Source organism: Callithrix jacchus, chromosome 6 (assembly GCF_049354715.1).
Source record: "Callithrix jacchus isolate 240 chromosome 6, calJac240_pri, whole genome shotgun sequence".
NCBI classification, from domain to species: domain Eukaryota; kingdom Metazoa; phylum Chordata; class Mammalia; order Primates; family Cebidae; genus Callithrix; species Callithrix jacchus.
The window spans coordinates 162912018-162933128 of record NC_133507.1 but is presented as its reverse complement, the minus strand read 5'-3'; the positions used below and the strand labels follow the sequence as shown (position 1 = coordinate 162933128).

At 50.9% G+C, this 21111-nt stretch overlaps 2 protein-coding genes across 7 annotated transcripts in view; one reads left to right on the top strand and one right to left on the bottom strand.

Annotated features, from left to right (window-relative positions):
• The window catches only part of ATG4B (autophagy related 4B cysteine peptidase), a 36221-nt gene extending 18160 nt beyond the window's left edge, over nucleotides 1-18061 (bottom strand). Inside the window, exons 1-6 of one of the 5 annotated variants that reach the window (XM_035306389.3) lie at nucleotides 17898-18061; nucleotides 4852-4953; nucleotides 4620-4691; nucleotides 2157-2255; nucleotides 891-992; nucleotides 194-266 (exon numbers count right to left, since the gene is read on the bottom strand). In XM_035306389.3, the coding sequence (XP_035162280.2) occupies nucleotides 194-266; nucleotides 891-992; nucleotides 2157-2255; nucleotides 4620-4691; nucleotides 4852-4953; nucleotides 17898-18039 (590 nt within the window). In that variant the 5' untranslated portion in view covers nucleotides 18040-18061. Of the gene's footprint in view, nucleotides 1-193; nucleotides 267-890; nucleotides 993-2156; nucleotides 2256-3576; nucleotides 3709-4619; nucleotides 4694-4851; nucleotides 4954-15289; nucleotides 15375-17710; nucleotides 17852-17897 lie in introns of those variants that run through there. The other 4 variants (XM_035306384.3, XM_035306388.3, XM_054258116.2 and 1 more) reach the window with 4 other exon arrangements.
• Nucleotides 18062-18657: 596 nt separating this feature from the next.
• THAP4 (THAP domain containing 4) overlaps nucleotides 18658-21111 on the top strand; it is a 49838-nt gene continuing 47384 nt past the window's right edge. For both annotated transcript variants that reach the window (XM_035306380.3, XM_078329011.1), the window contains exon 1: nucleotides 18658-18798. In XM_035306380.3, coding sequence (XP_035162271.1) covers nucleotides 18722-18798 — 77 coding nt within the window. In that variant the 5' untranslated portion in view covers nucleotides 18658-18721. The remainder of the gene's footprint in view (nucleotides 18799-21111) is intronic.

The following is a 21111-nucleotide window of genomic DNA, read 5'->3' as shown; positions in this document are numbered from 1 at the left end:
CAAGATGGTCTTGATCTCTTGACCTCGTGATCCACCCGCCTCGGCCTCCCAAAGTGCTGGGATTACAGTAGTGAGCCACCGCGCCCGGCCCAAGAGAGCCCTTATTTCCTGCAGCCATGAAGACTCAAGGATAACAGAAACCCCAGGGAATGTCCGTGCTGCCCCCGCTCGGCAGTGGAAGTGCAGTACATACTTGAGGACCTGGGCGACAGTGTTCGGCCCATACCACTGGCCTATGGACTTGCCTTCGCCAACTCCCATTTGCGCTGCAGGGAACAGATCCAGATTAGCGACACACTCCCACCCTGACCATCCCAATGCCCCCAGCCCCGAGCTCTGTTGGCATGTGGTGCCAGGACACACATCACAGGAAGTCCTGGACGGCACCCCACCCAGCCTCCAGATGTAAGGATGCCCCAACAAGGTGCGGGGAGGCCTGAAGGGACAGCCGAGGTCTCAAGGGCTGTCCTTCACTGTGAACTCAGATAAGGAGGGGAAGCCAGGAAATGAAGGGACCACTTCCTTCTATCAGTGAAGACAGTGCTCAAAAGTTGGCCTTGCTTGCAACAAAGGCCAGCTAGTCTTGACTCTCTCCACTTCCATCTGAGCATTCAGACTCACTGATGGGGCAGGAGGAAGAAGGGCCCTTCAGGAACGAGGCCAATTTCCTCATATTGTGCTATGCACCAGGCACTGCAGGCCAGAGATGGCAAGGAGGGCAAGGCCCCACCAGGGCCCGGGTGGGAGCACCCACAGGCGGTCAGAGGCCCGTGTGGTCTACAGCCCCTGCTCCACATCCCGCAACACCAGAAAAGCTCTTAGGGGAAACCGACCGCTCTACCCTCTCCAAACGGCCCGGGTGGGGCCTGGCACAACCTACAGCCTCCCACCTATCTGGTGAATGGAGTAGTAACTGTCCTTCCTGTCGATGAATGCGTTGAGGACGCTGAAATAGCTGTCTGGCTGTCTCTTCCTTTGTGTCCACCTCCAATCTATTGGAAAAAGACTACAGGTCAGCTCTACCATAAATATGAGAAACAAATCTTCACTTTCACACACACTCAACATACAGGTGGCATCCAAACCTTTTTTGGGATCTCTTTGTTTTTCTGAGACGGAGTCTCACTCTATTGCCAGGTTGGAGTGCAGTGGCAAGATCTTGGCTCACTGCAACCTCCGCCTCCTGGGTTCAAGCGATTCTCCTGTCTCAGCCTCCTGAGTAGCTAGGACTGCAGGCATGCGCCACCACACCCAGCTAATTTTTTGTATTTTTAGTACAGAGGAGGTTTCACTATGTTGGCCAGGATGGTCTTAATCTCTTGAACTCGTGATCCACCCACCTCAGCCTCCCAAAGTGCTGGGATTACTGGTGTGAGCCACTGTGCCCAACCCGGGATCTTTTAAAAGTAAAAACTCATGCTTTCCAGGATTTCAAATGCATATATGCCAAGTTATCAAAACAAATCTGTACAGAAAACAGTCTCAGTGATTTAAAACACTCATCAGCACTGGGTGACGTGGCTCACGCCTGTGATTCCGGCACTTTGGGAGGCCGTGGCAGGTGAATCACCTGAAGTTGGAGTTCAAGACCAGCTTGACCAACATGGAGAAACCCTGTCTCTACTAATAATACAAACCGGGCGTCATGGTACATGCCTGTAATCTCAACTACTCAGAAGGCTGAGGCAGGAGAATCACTTGAACCCAGGAGGTGGAGGTTGTGGTGAGCCAAGATCGCGCCACTGCACAGCCTGAGTGACAAGAGCAAAACTCTGTCTCAAAAAAAAATTAACAGAATTCTTTTTTTTTTTTTCTCCAGACAGGATCTAACTCTGTTGCCCAGGCTGGAGGGCAGAGGCATGAACTCAGCTCATTGTAGCCTCTACCCTCCTGGGTTCAAGCAATTCTCCTACATCAGTCTCCCATGTAGCTAATTTTTGTAGTTTTTTGCAGAGAGGGGTCTCACCATGTTGCCTAGCCTGATTTATCAGCATTCTCTAAAGTCAGTTTTTTAAACAAGCGGGTCATTACTCAAGAAAACCCCAAGTTCTACTTTGTGTTTTACCTGTGACCTGCTCTAAAGAGCCCTGACCCCACAGTCCCCTTTGCTTACTAAGAACACCACGGCCAGCACCCTCCCCAGGGCTGTGACTCACCTCGGCCTAGGTGCCGGCACACCAGGGCTTGGGCAAAGATCATCTGTCCACACCGCAGCATGCAGCCCCAGCCTGTGTCCGAGGTGGGGCCTGTCCCCCCTGTCACGGCAGACAGAGAGAGAAGTGCTCATGGCTAGACGGCCCCACAGGCCAAGAGCCCACTGGAGGAGGCAGCGGGTCAGTCCCGCACCACAGGTACCAACTCCCTCAACTATCAGCTCCACCTGGGGCAACACACACCTCTTAGAACTCAGTAACGCCAAGGGACACATTTACTGGAGAATGAAATGTCCCGACAACCTCCTCAAAATGGGCAAAACACATGAACAAGTCAGTCATGGAACAAAAGGAATGTCTGACAAACACAGGAAGACACTGATCCCCATAAGTCATGCAGAAAATGCAGAGTTAAAACAAGAAGTCATTTTCCCATTATCAGAAAGGCAGAAATTCAAAGGCCTGTTGACGCCCAGTGCTGCTGAGAGCACAGGAGCAGTTAAGGCAGGAAGGCAGCCCTCCCTGCACAGGTGCCAGGCCCTGGCCCTTACGGCCACTCCCTGGGCCCAGAAAGATGGACAACACACAGCGTGGAAGAGCTTGGCATGTGACAGACACTTGCCAAACACTGTCAGCCCGCAGCAGGGGGAATGCCAATGCACAGCTGTGACACAGAGAAGGCCACCTGTGCAAGTGGGCAAGAGGCATGTGGGTGGCTTCACACCAGGGTGAGCAGCAGAGATTCAGGACACATTTGCCCTGTGCCCACTCTTGGGCTTCCAGCAGCTTCCCCACACACTGGCAAGGAAATTAAACCCTGTGTCTTGGGGCAGTGGTGGCTGTCACACACCAACACCCCAATTAGCAGTGCCCATGATCATCCTCGCTCCACTGCTGATAAAAACAAATCATCTCAGAGCCAGGCATGGTGGTGTGCACCTGCAGTCCCAGCTCCTCAGGAGGCTGAGGAGAGAGAACTGCCTGAGCCCAGGAGTTCAAGTCCAGCCTGGGCAACACAGTGAAACCCCACATATTGAAAAAATTAAGGCCGAGCACGATGGCTCACACCTGTAATCTCAGCACCTTGGGAGGCCAAGGTGAGCAGATCACAAAGTCAGGAGATCAAGACCATCTTGGCTAACATGGTGAAAGCCTATCTCTACTAAAAATACAAAAAATTAGCTGCGCATGGTGGTGGGCACCTGTAATCGCAGCTACTCGGAAGGCTGAGGCAGGAGAATCACTTGAACCCGGGAGGCAGAGGTTGCAGTGAGCCACAATCATGACACTGCACTCCAGCCTGGGCAACAAAGCGAGACTCTGTCTCAAAAAAAAAAAAAAAAAAAAAAAAAAAAAGAAATTAATAATCAAAAAAAAAAAATCACCTCTGTGGGACCAGAGAAGGAGACACACCACACTTGACCTTGAGAACTGCAGCAAGCCTGCTTCATCTGCAACGGTTCATCTCCAGCCTCTACCTCCTCCGCAAGGCCTCCGCCAAATCAGAAAGGCTTCACTCTAGTCCTGTTCTCCTTCCCAGCCCGTGGCAGAGTCGCTGTGAAGGAGATGGAGGCTGGGGACAAATCTGTATCCACATCCGCAAGGAAAGCAGGCTCAGAGCAGCTGCGAAACACGTGTGCAATGCACAGCCCTTCCCGGGCGCATCTGACAAGTTACAACATTAAGTGTCAACCTAAGGGGACATTATCTTATGTCCCTACGCGTCAGTGTTCTGCAACGTCAAGCCGTTGTGGCTGTTTTACTCTCACCTCACTTCAGGATAAAGAATGAAACCACCCCTAGAAGAGGGACCAAACCCTGGCCCAGCACTGTGGCAGTGTGAGGTCGGCCCTGCCCCTCACCTCTGGCCTCAGTTATCCACCAGTGAGAGGCAGGGCTGAGAAGCAGTCCCATCTCCTTCCAGCTCCAGGGCATACAACAATGATGGAATGCACTTTAGTGTTACATAAAAACATGTCCCCTGGCCCTTCAGATCTCCCTGCAGGTAAGTATGGAAAATACTGAACAAGATGAGGGCTACGGAGAATGGCTGCCAAACATTCTGGGCCTAAGTAAGAAACACACTGTGTTCAAATATTCAGACTAGAACTCAAACCCCCGAAGCGGCGCGCCGCCTGCCTATGGTGGACACACTGCTTCCTACACCATTCTGTCCTACATTTAAAACAATGTTGGCCGTGACTCACGATACTGATTTCCAGCTCCAGTAATAAGCTGTGACTGGCAGTTGAAAACACACTGCCCTAGGTGGAATCAGGAGCCTGGGGTTGGATTCTAGCCCTGACACTGCTACATGTGAGGCCTCAGCCAATTCATTTAACCAGGACCACTGTGAAGATTCAAATGAACTATGTAGCATATTGAAGTCAAATCTACAAGCGTAAGTTCTCCTTCCTAAAAACACGTTATACTTTGTCCCACACTGTAATAAATCCGAGTACTTACCAATGGCTGGAAAGTTTTTCCTGTATGTAAACCAAAGTCTAGACGCCACATCAGACAAGATCTCGTCCTTTTCTAGAGGTTGTTTAAAAGAAAAAAACACACACACACACACACAACGCCATAAGTTTGCAAGTCACATGTTATGGCAGAGTTAGCAGAGAACAATTATCATCACAAAATGCCTCTGTAGGCCAAGCGGTCAGAGCAGGGTGGGCTGTAGCATGGCCGATACCTGTGAAAATGCTGTATTTTCTACCCAGTATCCAAACGGGCTCTGAGGTCTCAGGGAAATCTTCAAACTCGGCAAACCGGAGAGTGTCGTAGGTCAGAGTAGCTGTTGAAACGAAAGACGTACAACCATCAGACGTTTATAATTTCATACAGTAGTATCAAGAGAGGACATTTACAGCACTTCTGTGCTGAAGAGAACAACTGTAAATTCTTGCCACGACAGCACACCCTCTTGCATCTCCGGCCTACCAAGACCTCCACCATGGATGGAGTAAACTCGTGGGAATACACAGGAGGCCATGCTGGCCAGTGCTCTGCTAAGGTATGGGGACAGGGAGGTGGGGCCAGTCCTAAGCCTTTGTCTGACAGCAGACATGAGGGTGAGAGGCCAAGTTAGGGGCCAGCCTGAGGGGAGAGGAAACAAAAGAAATAACATAAAAAGCCACCCGATTCAAGCATGCACTTTAGACTTAAAAATGTTTGGGCCGGCGTGGTGGCTCATGCCTGTAATCCCAGCACTTTGGGAGGCCGAGGCAGGTGGATCACGAGGTCAAGAGATCAAGACCATCCTGGCCAACATGGTGAAACCCTGTCTCTGCTAAAAAGACAAAACTTAGCCAAGTGTGTTGTCGGATACATGTAGTCCCAGCTACTCGGGAGGCTGAGGCAGGAGAATTGCTTGGAACTAGGAAGTGGAGGTTGTAGTGAGCCGAGATCCCACCACTGCACTCCAGCTTGGCGACAGAGCGAGACTTCGTCTCAAAAAAAAAATGTTTAAAACGTCCAAGACAAACATAAAATGAAACCACCCCCTTCATCTTTGTGTGCAAGGACAGCCACAGACAAAACAGAACAAGGAGTCATTTTTCATGGCCATCCTAAGGTTTACCAGATGTCACCTTGGCAGCACGTTCAGTCACTGTGATGAAGGCAGCGCTCCAGGGGCAAGAAGCACTGAGATGCTGGGAAGACTTGGGGTTCTGGTCTACCCTAATTTCCTGGTTAGGGGCAGGTGCTGGAGAAGCGTGGGGTGCTACTCCAAGGTAGAAAGTTAACCTCTGGACACTAAGAAATCAAGCTCACTACCAAGTCCCCAGAGGCACCTGGGTACAAAGAGCCTAGTGATCAAGGACTGAACCTGTTTTCATTTCAACAACGCTACCAGAAGGGCACGGCCACCGCTTCCATGTGGCAACACCCCACTTTCTAAGGAGGTGGCTGGCTGCAGAGCCATGGAGCTTACCTGCTGCACTAATGAGCCCTGCACACCATCTTACTCTGTTCTACTTCGGTTAAGAAACTAGGCCAGGCGCAGTAGCTCATGGCCATAATACCAGCACTATGGGAGGCTGAGGCGGGCGATCACCTGGGGTCAGGAGTCTGAGACCAGCCTGGTCAACATGGTGAAACTCCATCTCTACTAAAAGTACAAAAATTAACCGGGCATGGTGGTGGGCACCTGTGATCCCAGCTACTCAGGAGGCTGAGACAAGAGAATCACTTGAACTTGGGAGGTGGAGGTTGCAGTGAGCCAAGATTGCACCACTGCACTCCAGCCTCGGTGACAGAGTGAGACTCTATCTCAAATAAATAAATAAATAAACTAGAGAGGTCCAGGGTCTTCCTGTCCACAGAACTGTGGCTGAGGATACCCATGTCCCACACTGTCCCCAAAAAGAAGGTGCCAGCCAGCAGCAAGGCACCAGCCCAAACACCCATGTGGTGAGATGCGCATCGAGTATTCTGGGGTGGCACCAGAGGCATCTCTCTCCAGCTGCTCCTCAGGGAACCTGGAATACGCAATTCCCATCTGCTGCCTCTCCAGCTCTGATGGTGTCTGATCACTCATTCTTCACCAGCAACTTCACAGCAATCTTCAAACACATATGAATTTTTCCCACATCTAAATTTACTTTTTGGTAACAACCCCACACTTTGATAAGAATGACACACGCTAATTATAAAAAATGCTGAAGACTAGAAAAATACACCAGTCACATGAAGCCTCATCACCCAGCAATGACTCTCCTTCCAGCAGCCTTCATGCACAGGTTCGTAGCTGAAATCACACTCATCCCGTGGTTTCCTCAGAATTCTACATAAACACAGAGGTCCACCTGAGCTGATACTATAAAAAAGCACCTTGTTTACATCCCAGACAGCCCGAGCACCCCTGCGTGTGTACCTCCGTGCTGTGCACAATCTCTCATCGAGGTGGGGGCAGGGTGCTACCTCTGGCCCCCAGCAGTGGGAATTCAAAGCCCAGCCTCGGTGCTGGTAAGATGTAATTTCCTGGGCCACTTACTTAACTATTAAGTGTCCATCATCCATAAAATGGGATAATAACAGGTAGCCTCACAATGTGGTTGTGATATTTCCATCAAACACTTCCAATGAGGTGCTGGCAGGCAGACAGAAGGGCTCCAATGTCAGCTGTGTCATGAACATCAAGGACTCAGAGCCACAGGGTCAAAGGCACACACATTTTATTATCTCCAAAAGGCTTAACTGCGTGTGCAGCTAATTCCCAAACACACGGCTGGGAAGTACTTGCCGGCATCTCCCTCAGCACAGGCAGAACTAACAAACCCATGACAGAGGGCCCTGTGCACGTTGTTTAAAGAATTCTCAGCTGTAGGAGACCCAGGCCCCTCTCTGCCCCTTTTCTAGAGTAGTGCTGTGGCTTCCTGAGCAAAATGACAGGCGTTACAGAGTGGCTGGGGCCAGATGAAACAAGCTTTCCACAGCAGGACTTTGCCCAAGAGTTCTGTGCTTTCTTTTTTTTTGAGACAGGGTCTTGTTGTGTCACCCAGGCTGGAGTTCAGGGCTGCAATCGTAGCTTACTGCAGCCTCAAGCTCCCAGGCTCCATCAATCCTCCTGCCTCAGCCTCCTGAGCAGCTGAGACTACAGGCATGTGCCACCACACCTAGCTAATTTTTGGAATTTTTTTTTTTAGACATGTTGCCAAGCTGGTCTCAAGCTCGTAGGCTCCATCAATCCTCCTGCCTCAGCCTCCTGAGCAGCTGAGACTACAGGCATGTGCCACCACACCTAGCTAATTTTGGGAATTTTTTTTTGTAGAGATGTTGCCAAGCTGGTCTCAAGCTCCCAGGCTCCATCAATCCTCCTGTCTCAGCCTCCTGAGCAGCTGTGACTACAGGCATGTGCCACCACACCTAGCTAATTTTTGGAATTTTTTTTTGTAAAGATGTTGCCAAGCTGGTCTCAAGCTCCTTGGCTCAATCAATCTACCTGCCTTGGCCTCCCAACATGCTGGGATGACAGGCATGAGCCATTGCACCTGGCCCCAAGAGCTCTGCTCTTATATATTTCACTTGTCCATGTTTTCAGACAGTATCAACCAAACTGCTTGCTGACTGTGAATAAATAAAGTCCAAGTAGGCCGGGCGTGGTGGCTCAAGCCTGTAATCCCAGCACTTTGGGAGGCCGAGGCGGGTGGATCACGAGGTCGAGAGATCGAGACCAACCTGGTCAACATGATGAAACCCCGTCTCTACTAAAATACAAAAAAAAATTAGCTGGGCATGGTGGCGCGTGCCTGTAATCCCGGCTACTCGGGAGGCTGAGGAAGGAGAATTGCCTGAACCCAGGAGGCGGAGATTGCGGTGAGCCGAGATCGCGCCATTGCACTCCAGCCTGGGTAACAAGAGCGAAACTCTGTCTCAAAAAAATAAAATAAAATAAAATAAAAAAATAAAGTCCAAGTTTACATTCTCTCTTACCTTTTTATACATATAAGGTTACCTGCTTCTGTGCATGATTACAAAAACTGAGTTGAGATGAATTAAGGCCCATGTCTGCCTTTTTAGAGAGTTGAAAAAATTCATGATGTCCCTGCTACCTCTCTGAAGCCACTCCTGAGCCTTCAGAAGTCACTGCTGTTCTCTGACCTCTAGGCTTTATCCAATATACAGACTCAAATCCACAAAATTTATTCTCCAGGAAAAAGGATGCAAACAGCACTGGTCTAATTTCAATTTCCAACGCTGCAGGACAACGATTCCATCTTGCTGCTGGGACATTCTTCTGATGCTTGAGATCGTTCCGAGGTACCACCTTTGAACTAAAGATATGCCTATCTTTTATTTAAAGTACTGCAAAGCTAAATGAACACTTTGGCAAGTAACTCTTTGTAGGCTACAGATGTTCCTTAACTTAGGAAGGGATTATGTCCAATAAACATGTTGTAAGTTGAAAATACTTTAAGTCAAAAATGCACTGAGACCAAGCACGGTGGCTCAGGCCTGTAATTCCAGCACTTTGGGAGGCCAAGGTGGGCCTATCACCTGAGATCAGGAGTTCGAGACCAGCCTGGTCAACATGGTGAAACTGCATCTCTATTAAAAACACAAAAAATTATCTGGGTATGGTGGCAGGTGCCTGTAGTCCCAGCTACTCAGGAGGCTGAGGTGGAAGAATCACACGAACTCAAGAGATGGAGGCTGCAGTGAGCTGAGATCGCACCACTGCACTCCAGTCTAGGTGGCAGAGTGAAACTCCATCTCAAAAAAAAAAGAAAAAAATGCATTGAATACACGTAACCTACCTAGCATCAAAGCTTAGCTCAGCCTGCCTTAAATGCGCTCAGAACACACACATTAGCCTAGAGTTGGGCAAACGCAGCTGGTAACACAGTGCCCCGTAGAGCATGGGTCATTTACCCTCCTCATCATGTGGCTGACAAGGAGCTACCTGGCATCTCCAGAGTATTTGGGCACACAATGTTAGCCCAGGAAAAGATCAAAATTCAAAATGCGAAGTCTAGTTTCTATAGAATGCATATTGCGTTCACAGTATTGTAAGGTCAAAAAATTGTGAGTCAAACCATGGTACTTTGGAGAACATCTGTATCTCAGAAGAATGTGGCATATGTCATCAGGAAAAGGACCATATCGTTGAATCAGTAAGAGTCGTAGTATCAGAGTCTGGAAACCGAGAAACTTTTACAGTATCTGGCTCCCCATGTTAAAAATATACATGATAAAGGAACGGGAGAAGTAGACGAGGAAGAAAAGGAACCAAGCTCACTCTGAAAGCAGGGACAACAGCTGGGCAGCTGGGAAGTGGAGGGATTTCCATCACAGAGCAGTAAAATGCAAAGCAGGTGAATTTCTTAGGTTTATTAGCTAACTTTATAGGCAAGGAAGCCAACTTCAGAGTGAAGGGAGTAAGAGGTGTTCCACTAAGTTCAAATGCATCACCACACCTCCAGCTGTAAGTGACAATTACAGGTGTGTGGCCTCACATTTGTCACTGCATGAACCATCAAGGAGACCAGGAAACCTGAGGGCAGCAAACCAAGGGGCAACCACAGTGCTCGGCAGTGAACAGGAGCGGCGCAGCCACAGCGAACATGACCCATGGGGTCCTTAAGGAGGGCTCCCACACCGCAGTGCCTCACGCTGCGCTACTCCTCTGTCCAGAGAAATGCACTCCAGCCCCCCAAGAAGCCTGCCCTCTGCTGGGTGTGAGTCACACATTTCCTGGTACCAGTTGCAGACACACTGGAAACACGATGCCTTTGCTTCTCCCACCACCCTGCACCCTCCTTTCTGTACTGTGGAAGATGCTGCGAGCAGGGAGTGTCCACACGTCACACCCCTGGAGCATATTCCCCACAGCCAGGAGCACCAGCTGTGGAGTCAGAAGTCTGAGCCCACCACTGAGCAGCCATGTGACCTCACAGGCCAGTGACTCGGTGGCATCACTGTGAAATGGACAAGTTAAGGTGCAGAGAGAGCTCGAAACTGCACAGGGAGAGAAACCGCTCTTTCAGGGCCTGCCTTCTCAGATCAAAGACAGGTGAGCAGTCACCACCCAGCGTGGATGGGATGCATTCTGTACCCAAACAGGGTGCAACACCAAGTACAAGGCAACAGAGACCCAACCAAACCTGAGTCTCCTCCAGAAGAGACGTGACTGCACTGAGAGCAGGAGCCTGCCACCCACTTCATGGCTGGCTCCTCGGACCCGCGGGACCTGCAGTGACTCCTACAAAGAGCAAATGAAGACTCTCATCCCTTCAGTTACAAGCATGTCCTCCCTGTGCTTCCCCACATTGCCCATCTTGTGCTGGAGGACAGGAGGGAATCCCCTAGGCAGGCCATCCGAGCAGACCTCACCTGTCTCGGACAGCCTCACAGCTCCACCTGAAAAGGCACAACGAGGAGCCATGGACGGACGCATCCAGAACAGTACAGAGAGCTCCCTGACCTTCCAGATCTTACTTTATAATGGAGGAGGGGGAACTTTTCTGGAATTAACACTTCTAATTTCTTCTGTTTCTTAAGAAGGAGTTTCACTCTTGTTGCCCAGGCTGGAGTGCAATGGCGCGATCTCAGCTCACTGCAACCTCCGCCTTCCAGGTTCAAGCAATTCTCCTGCCTCAGCTTCCTGAGTAGCTGGGATTACAGGTGTGGGCCACGCCCGGCTAATTTTGTATTTTTAGTAGAGACGGGGTCTCACCACATTCATCAGGCTGGTCCAACTCCTGACCTCAGATGATCCATCTGTCTCGGCCTCCCAAAGTGCTGTGATTACAGGTGTGAGCCCCCGCGCCCGGACATTTCTAATTTCTACTGAGGTTTGTTTCTGGAGTCTGAGAGCCCGCTCAATAGCTAGCTATAGGGCAGACACATGCCTGAACTTCTTCAAGCCTCAGAGTGCTTACCCATGAAATGGGGGCACAGCCACTAGTTTTTCCCAGTGGTGAGAACCTGCAATGGTGCAAAACTAACGTCCACACTCACTCACACTCGCAGATCAACCAACACGATGGTTCCATTCTCAAACATTCCTTTTCCCTTTTTGACACAGGGTCTGGCTCTGTCACTCAAGCTGGAGTGCAGTGGTGTGAAGCTCACTGCAATCGCCCACTCCTGGTCTCAAGGGATCCTTCCACATCAGCCTCCTGAGTGGCTGGGACTACAGACATGCACCATCATGCCTAATTTTTGTTTTCTGTAAATGGGGTTTTGCTATGTTGACCAGGCTGGTCTTGAACTCCTGGGTTCCAGTGATCCACCTACCTCAGCCTCCCAAAGTGCTGGGACTACAGGTGTGAGCCCCCAGCCCAGCTCCTTCATTCACTCTCAGATGAATGAGATCCCTTGGGCCTGAGGCCACTGCCTCAGCAAATCTCCATGGAGAGGCTCTCGTCTTATTTCACCGCCTCTGTCATAATTTCATCATCTTCACATGCTGTATCATGTGATATATAAGGCAATTTCACACAGCTCCTGAGAGAAAAGGATTCAAGCCTCGAAAAAAATACCCATTAGCTGGGCGCAGTAACTCACACCTGTAATCCCAGCATTCTGGGAGGCCAAGGCAGGTGGATCATCTGAGGTTAGGAGTTCAAGACCAGGCTGGCCAACATGACGAAACCCTACTGCAGTGAGCCGAGATCACGCCACTGCACTCCAGCCTGGATGACACAGTGAGACTCCGTCTCCAAAAACATACATATTTTTTAAAAAATACCCATCTCCAGACTCCTAGATTTTAATTTGAAATAAGATGACATGCAAGGCCAGGTGCGGTGGCTCACGCCTGTCATCCCAACACCTTAAGAGGCCAAGGTGGGAGCATCAGTTTGAGATCCGCCTGGGCAACACGGGGAGACTCTGTCTCTCAAAAAAAAAGTTAGCTAGGCGTGGAGGCACGTGCCTGTAGTCTTAACTGCTCAGGAATGTGAGCCGAGAAGATCACTTGAGCCCAAGAGACTGAGGCTGCAGTAAGCTGTGGCTGCAACACCGTACTCCAGTCTGGGAGATGAAGTGGGACCCTGCCTCAAAAACAATTTTAAAAAAGATGACATGTAGGAAGAACAAGATGGAGAGAGAGGCTGGGCACGGTAGCTCATGCCCAGCGCATTAGTAGGTCGAGGAGAGCGGATCACTTGAGGTCAGAAGTTCAAGAACAGCCTGGTCAACATGGAGAAACCCATCTCTACTAAATATACAAAAAAATTAGCCGGGCATGGTGGTGCACACCTATAATCCCAGCTACTCAGGAGGATGAGGCAGGAGACTCTCTTGAACCCCAGAGGTGGAGGCTGCAGTGAGCCAAGATAGAGCCGCTGCACTCCATCTAGTCTGGGCGACAGTGAGACTCCATCTCAAAAAAAAAAAAAGACGGAGAGGTACTGTACACTTTAGGACAGAATCCTCCTTAGAAGCAATTCTCCCATTTGGTCAGCTGGATCCCAGACACCCGATTTTCCACACCCTCTTCCCCGGGACTTCTGCAATCACAAGCAGAAGAGGGCAGATGGCATTTTAATATGGTAATTCCATTGGGGAAAAAAACCTGTGATTTAATATTATTAATTTGACAGGCAGAAATGTAGGGAACTGTACTCAATCAATTTAACCAACTTCTCTCCATTTAGTACCAATTACACTTCAAACAGGGAGGACTACAAAAAATACACAACGAGTAGATCTCAGAGCTTGCTGTAAAGCACTTCATTTCGAAGACATCTTCCTAAAACATTTAGAAGTTATTTTCCAAAAGATTTATATTTTATTAATTCAACAAAGGGTTCTTCTTTTCTTTTAGAAAACTCTTACATTTAAGGTAACAGTTTGCATATGATTATTACTTTTTTTTAAGAATCCTTAAGAGTTTACATGAGGATGCTAGTAGTTCAGTCCTGAATGAAGACAGAGAAAGAGAAAAGAACTCAAATTCAGCTACATTAGAGAACTAGAAAACACAGTTTCAGTGCACACACTGGGCAGAACATGCACATTAAAACTCACTATCCTGCTGTGAGCAGCCTTTGCATTCATTACATGTTATGCTAACACACGGGATTGATGTTAAATTCCACAAACAGTGTTTTTATAGTAGGGGAATGTGTAGGTTATTATTAATTCAAGTTCCGCTTTTCTGATTACCAACCACATGCCAGACACAAGTGATGCACTGGAAACACAAGCATAAGATACCAGCTCTGTCCTCAAGGAATGGGCAGCATGGCTATTTAAGTGCTGGCACCCGCCAGTCCTCTGAATGGGAGTGTGATTTTAGGGACAATGCTAGGGACTGGTGGAGAACACACGCACAGCATGGCCGGCCTGCCTGCCGCCTCCCAGACCTCCCCACACCCGCGGAGGCCCTTGGCCTCTTTTCTTTCCCACCCACACTCAGACCCTGGGTGACCTCATCTGATGTGACCTCCAGTATATCTCCAGCCCAGGTTTATTCTTTTAGCTCCAAACCTGTAGACCCAAAAGCCCACTGGGCACTGCTACAAGGATGTCTAACAGGCACGGCACATTCACACACATAAATCCAAACTCACGACAGAAAGCTTTCCACTAGGCAGGACCTCCCCAGGTCTTCTCCATCTTGGCTCAGGCCATACACTTTGGGGTCATCTTTAACTCCTCCCTTTCTACCCATCCCTCTCCCAACTTCCAATCTATAAACAAATTCTGTTGTCTCAACCTTCAAAACACGTGCAGAAGTCCGCCTCTTAGCCACCCGGAGCTAAGCCACTGGCATCTCCTTTCTGGCTTGTTCAAGAGTCTCTTAGCAGGCCTCCCTGCCTCTGCCCAGGCCCCTCTTGCAGTACATTCTCAAAAGAGATGCCAGAGCAGGCCCGTTAACAACAGCCTACCATGTTACTCCTCCCCTAGAACAAAATGTTCCAAAGAGTTGCCATCCTATTCAGAATAAACACTGAAGTAATCACTATGACCTAACAAGGCACCGCTACTGAGCCCAAGTCACCTCTCTACCCTCAGCTCCTGCTTCTCTCATCGCCACCCGCTGCACCCGAGCCACGCCAGGCTCTTGCTACTTGCCCTTCTACACTGCTCTTCAGTCTTGGTCAGAACTTCACCCTCAGAGTGAGAGCTTTCCTGGCCATCCTGACTACAATTTCAGTCCTCCTCATCCTTGGTCCGAATCACTGTCCCCCAGCAGCCACATACTTTGCTGCTAATGCTGCTCTCATGTCTAGAGTCGGCTGCCTCCAGGCAACCGTTTCCATCTACGGTGTTTACTTCTCTGGTCGTAGAGTCTACGACGATGCCTAACACATACTTGGCAGTCAGTAATAAACAGTGTATTGAATGAATGACTATCAGGACAAACAGAAATTCTATTACACATGGTCCAGGAAGGCAGAATCTTCAAGGACTCCACAGAACAGAGGAGGGTGGATCTTTTTTTTTTTTGAAACACAGTCTTACTCTGTCGCCAAGCTTGAGTGCAACGGCGCAATCTTGGCTCACTGCAACCCTGCCTCCTGGGTTCAAGTGATTCTCCTGTCTCAGCCTCCTAAGTAGCTGGGACTACAGGTGCCCACCACCATACCTGGCTCATTTTTGTATTTTTAGCAGAGACAGGGTTTCACCATGTTGGCTAGGATGGTCTCAATCTCCTGACCTTGTGATCCACCCACCTCGGCCTCCCAAAGTGCTAGGATTACAGGCGTGAGCCACTGCGCCTGGCCAGGGTAGATCATTAATCATCCCTGAAAGGAAATACAGCATCAAGTTAGAAGGAAAATTCCCCATATCCTACAAACATATAAGTTTTTATCAGCATGAACAGAGACCTTTAAATGCAAACACCTTTTCTACTTCGATCCCATGAGCAGCAGCATTCAGTGTCCTATTAAAGTATCATCATGTCAATTTGGTTGTCAAGTAAAAATAAGAAATAAAAATAAAGTAACATCATGTAAGAACATAACCGTTCTCCTAACTTGATGATTTTCACATTTTAAGTCATATGACTGACACTAAACTGTGTATTTGACCTTAACCAAGTCTCTCATATAATACTCCGGCCTCGAGGTATCCAAATGATGGAGGCATGAAGCAGACAAACACTAGGCAGACAGGGGCAGATCACCAGTGACACCCAACCTTCATGCCACAGTTTAAAGCTAAAGCCTGAAAGCCAATCTACGAGTCTCAGATAAATCCAAGGACTGGACTGAGAATCTCTCTTCCTTGTTTCCTCCCTTTCCCTCCCTTTTTCTCCTGCCCTTCCCTTTAAAAAATAATTAAAAAAAAAGAGAGAGAGAATCTCTCTTCCTGTTTGGTTGCACTTTCCTCTGATTAATTCCCGCCCTTCATTTATTTTACATATACCTACCCTTCTTTAATTGGCTTATTACACTGTTGTCACCACCTTTGAGTGGTGACTTTATTTTAGCCTTTTTTGCATACCCACAAACCAATCAGCACACACTCCTCATTCTGAGCCCATAAAAGCCCTGGACTCAGCCACCAAGAGAGACCACTCAACTTTGGGTAGAAGTCCCCTCTCTGCTGTGAGCTGTTTCATCACTCAATAAAACTATTCTCCACCCTGTTTACCCTTCAATTGCCAGCATAATCTCATTCTTCTTGGATGTGGGACAAGAACTAGGGACCCAATAAATGCAGGTACAAAGAAGGCTGTAACACTGTGGCCCTCAGCCCTCTGCTGGCAAATGGCAGCTGCCCCACATGAGAGGAAGCAGCAATGGGAAGCAGGGCAGAGCCAGCCCCAGAACTACAGGCTGGGACAGGACAATGGGTGTGACACAGCTACTGACACACTGTAACACCCCCTCTTCTTGGGCTTCAGGGTTGCAAGCACCCCTACTTGGGTGCCACTGCCTTCCCCTTGTCTGGACACCAGAATCTAGTGTCCCCTCATCTGGACGCTGGAGTCCACTGGGAGAGTTGCTTGCCACATGTCCAGCTGTAAGCTCTGCAGAGCCCACACTCCGTTGCTTGGAATGGAACAGCCGGAGGGACCCTGCACTCACTCACTCTCACACCCACTCAGGCCAGGGGCTGAGCATGCAGTCATGGTGGTGATGGCATCCATGCCAGAGTGCAAACCAGGTGCCACCGGGCAGGTCAAGTAGACAGGGCATCTCCCGCGGCAAGCCTGGACCCAAGCAAGGCCTGGGCAGGGTGTCACCAGCCAGAGGTCTCTAGTTGGGAAAGTGGCTGAGAAAAATCCTGCATCACAAATAATAACAGTAAAAATAGTAAACAAATAGTACGCTGCTGTAAATAGCACAACTGTGTCTGATGGTTATTTTAAAAACAAACTTCACAAGATCTACACCTGGTCAACATGCTCCTTAGGGAGTCAGGGCTCCAGCTTCCTCCAGCCACCTAACACATTTACGCCGTGAGCTGCTACAAACCATTTACATATATTGGCCATACACATTACAGTTTTCCAACTCAGATCTTAGTAAATTTATGTTGTAGCTGCCAGGAAAAACAAAAACAATGCCATTCAGAATGACAGAATTAAACCAGATGAAAATCTTTCTTTACAGAGGGGCGATACTTGATAAAAGGCAAATCAGTTCCCACAAAGAATGAAAGGACTAAAACTAGACGGCTACTGGGGAAGCCATGGGTTTGGTATTGACTTAAAATATCTTGCCAAGCACGACAGGATTGGCAAAAACACCAATACTCCCTACACACACACACACACACACACACACATATCTGTCTCTCTCTCTCTTTCTCTCTGTCTCTCTCTCTTAGGATCCCAAGAAACTAAGACCGATGAGACAAATTTGCTTCTCTTTCTCGTCACGGAAGAGAAGCTTGGAGGATCTACTGGTTAATAAATGGAAGACAAAATCAAAAAAGATGCGTATACTGTGATGTACACGGCATGTATCTCGCCTCCAACCAACCAGTAACTTCATAAAGTTAGAGAGTTTCCATCCCTTCACGCTCAGCTGCGGGAAGGCTACGCTTTCACCCGCCGCTCGCGTCCAGCCCGGACCGCGGCCGCCCCGTCCGCCACCGCGCTTCTGCCCGCCCGGCAGGCCCCGCCGCCCGCCACGGCCGACCTGGCGCAACGGCCTGTGCAGCTACAACCTCCGGAGTGTTCCGGACGGAAGCGAAAAGCAGCAAAAGCTCCAGCGCGACCGACGGCCGGATCCGCGGCGCCGTCCCACTCCATGCCCAAAGCCCACCGCCCACCGCCCACCGCCCACCGCCCACCAACACCGCCCCACGCTCCCGCAGCGCCCGCACCCGTCGTTCTGGCCCAGCCTGACCCGCCCTGGCGTGCCCCGGGGCGAGTCGCGGCGGCTCCGCTCCAGGAGGGGAGGCCGAGGACCAGACGAATATCTCCCGCGGAAAGGCCGGCCCCCGGCAACTCCTCACCTGCGTCCATCTTTCCTGTCCGGCCGCCGACTGACCCGAGCGGCGTCGCTCCGACGGGCCCGCAGCGCGACGCGGCGACGGGACGCCGCGGGGGCCAATCGGGGCGCGGGCGCAGGCGGCGAAGACGATACAGCACGCGAGCGGAAATACGCGGGAGCCGCCATTTTGGCGTACGGCCGGGCGGACGCGAGCCCCGGGGTGCCCCGCGGGTGGCGTGGGGACGTATCGCGGGACGATGGCTCGCTCTGCTCTCCGACGGGACACTGTGTGCCATGGGTGGCGTTTCCTCCTCTTAGAGGACCCGGGAGCAGTTGTCGAGGCGGTGGAGGCGGGCTGGTTCCCAGTCCGAGCAGCCATCTTGCAGTACGGACGTGCCCGGCACGCCCGTGTCGCCCTACGGAGTTGCCCAGCCGGGGCAACTCCCCCGCCCGCCTGCCCGCCTGCCGGCTCACGCTGCGAGGGTCCGGTTGTGCCCCACTGGTCCCGAAGACGCCCGAGAGCGCGGCGGGAGAGGGCGCGGGCGGGGGCGGGACCGCGACGGGCGCCTGCGCCGCCATCTTGCCGTACGGCGCGGACGCCGCGGGCCGGCCCACGTCCCGAGCCGTGTCGCCGCCGCGCTCCCTCCCTCGGGGCGGTCCGCGGGCGGGCGGCGAGGGCCGGGGCCTGGCGGCGCGGCTGGGCCGAGGCCCGAGATGGTGATCTGCTGTGCGGCCGTGAACTGCTCCAACCGGCAGGGCAAGGGCGAGAAGCGCGCCGTCTCCTTCCACAGGTACGCGGGCCCCGGGCCGCCACGCCCCCGCCCCGGCCCCACGGGGAAACTGAGGCCGCGCGGCCGGCCCGAGCGCAGGAGCCGGGGGGCGCGGGGCCTCGGCGGCCGGGGCGCTGGGAGGCGGGCGCGGGCGCTGTGTGACCTTGGCCGGGCCGCGTCTCTGGGCCGGGTTCGGGCAGCGCGGCCGCCCCCACCCCAGCCGCCCTGGTCCGCCCTACGCGCGATGAATCCGGCCGGCGCCGGGACTTCAGAAGCCGCACGTTCTAGAAGCTGGTCCGGGGCTGATTGTCCTGCTCGGCCGCGACTGCTGCTTCTCCGGACCGCGGGCGGCCGGCCTGGATGTCTGCGAGCAGGAGCGGCCGGGCAGATGCGACCCGCGCCTCCCCAGCTGACAGCCCCTGGGGGGGCTTTCCGGGACGCGGGTCCGCTCTGAGAGCCTGCGGGGCGGCCGGCTGGGGACCGCATCCTTCCGCGCTCCGGGAGAGCCTGGCCTGCGGCTCTCGGCCACTTCCCACGTGGGCCCCCGTGGCAGGGCCCAAACCCCCTTAAGGCCTTGTGGGTTCAGCCTATTTCGGGGAGATTTATGCGGATTACACGCAAGAGGCACCAGAACAGGGAACATACTTTAAAAACCACTTTGCAGATGTTGCTTTTTATGTTGCATGGTGTTATTTAAGTTTTAAAGATGGGAATGGCACGTGTTATTTATAGCGTTATCGAAAGTTCACGGTGTTTCGCTGTGCATCTGCAATCATTACAATGTATCAGAAGAATTAGTAACATTAGATTATTTCACAAGCAGCCAGCACACTTTCTTGACAATTTCTTTCAGAGCTTGTGTCCTAGAAGTTTTGTTACTATTCTAGAAAAGGAGGCGACGTGTTGCAACGGTCTAATATGCTATAGGGGAAAGGGCACTGAAATTGGGGGTGAGGGGCCTATCTTTGGAGTTGGCCTCACAAAGCATTCAGAAAGGTTAGAAGGTCCTGTTGCTTAGTATGCCCCAGTTCATCCTGTTGGGATTTGTCTTGGTCCACACTGGCCTCAGGTGGAGCAAACAGCAGTTACAGCTGACCACTCCACCCCTCATGTGCACGTTCCGGCAGGGTTTTTTTTTGTTGTTGTTCTTTTTGTTTTTTGTTTTTTTTTTTTCTTTATTTTTTTGAGATGGAGTCTCTATCACCTAGGCTGGAGTGCAGTGGTGCGATCTTGGCTCACCACAACCTCCACCTTTTAGGTTCAAGCGATTCCCCTGCTTCAGCCTCTCAAGTAGCTGGGATTACAGGCACGTGCCACCACGGTCTAATTTTTTGTATTTTTAATAGAGACAGGGTTTCCCCATATTGGCCAGATTGGTCTTGAACTTCTGTCCTCAAGTGATCCGCCCACCTCGGCCTCCCAGTAGTGCTGGGATTACCGGCGTGAGCCACTGTGCCCGGCCAGGTCTGTTTTCTTAAACACAGAACTTGCCTTAATGAAGAAATAGTTGTGAAGGATCTTTATTAGGTAGTAAAGAAGAAATGACTAAGTATCCTATTCAGTATCTTCCAGCGCTGCTTGTTTTTCTCCCCAAATTTTAAATTATGGTATAATATACATAACATGAAATTTACCATCCTATCTCTTTTTGGAGACAGAGTCCTACTCTGTCACCCAGGCTGGAGTGCATTGGTGTGATCATCAACCTCCTGGACCCAAGTGAAATTCCCACCTCAGCCTCCAGAGTAGCTGGGATCACAGGCATGAGCGGTGGCTCCCAGCCTTTCCTAATCCTTTCTCAGGGCACAGTCCATGGCGATAAATACGTTCATGTTGTTGTGCAGCGATCATCACCATTAAGCTCCAGAATTATTTTTATGTTGTAGAGTCAAATCTCTGCACCCTTTAAACACGGACTCCCCAGTCCTCCTCTCCCTGTGCGCTGGCAACCCCCATTTCCTGTCTCTATGAATTTGATTACTCTAAGTACTTCATATGAGCGGTACCATGCAGTGATTGACCTTTCGCAATCGGCTTTTTTTTTTTTTTTTTTTGAGACAGAGTCACTGTCACTCAGGCTGGAGAGCAGTGGTGTGATCTCAGCTGGCTTCAAACTCTGACTCCTGGGCTCAAGTGATTCTCCTGCCTCAGCATCCCAAGTAGCTAGGAGTAGCATGCCACCTTGCCTGGCTAATTTTTGTATTTTTAGTAGAGACAGGGCTTCACCATGTTGGCCAGGCTGGTCTCGAACTCCTGACCTCAGGTGATCCACCCACTTCAGCCTCCCAAAGTGAGGTGATTACAGACTTGAGCCCCCACACCCAGCCACAACTG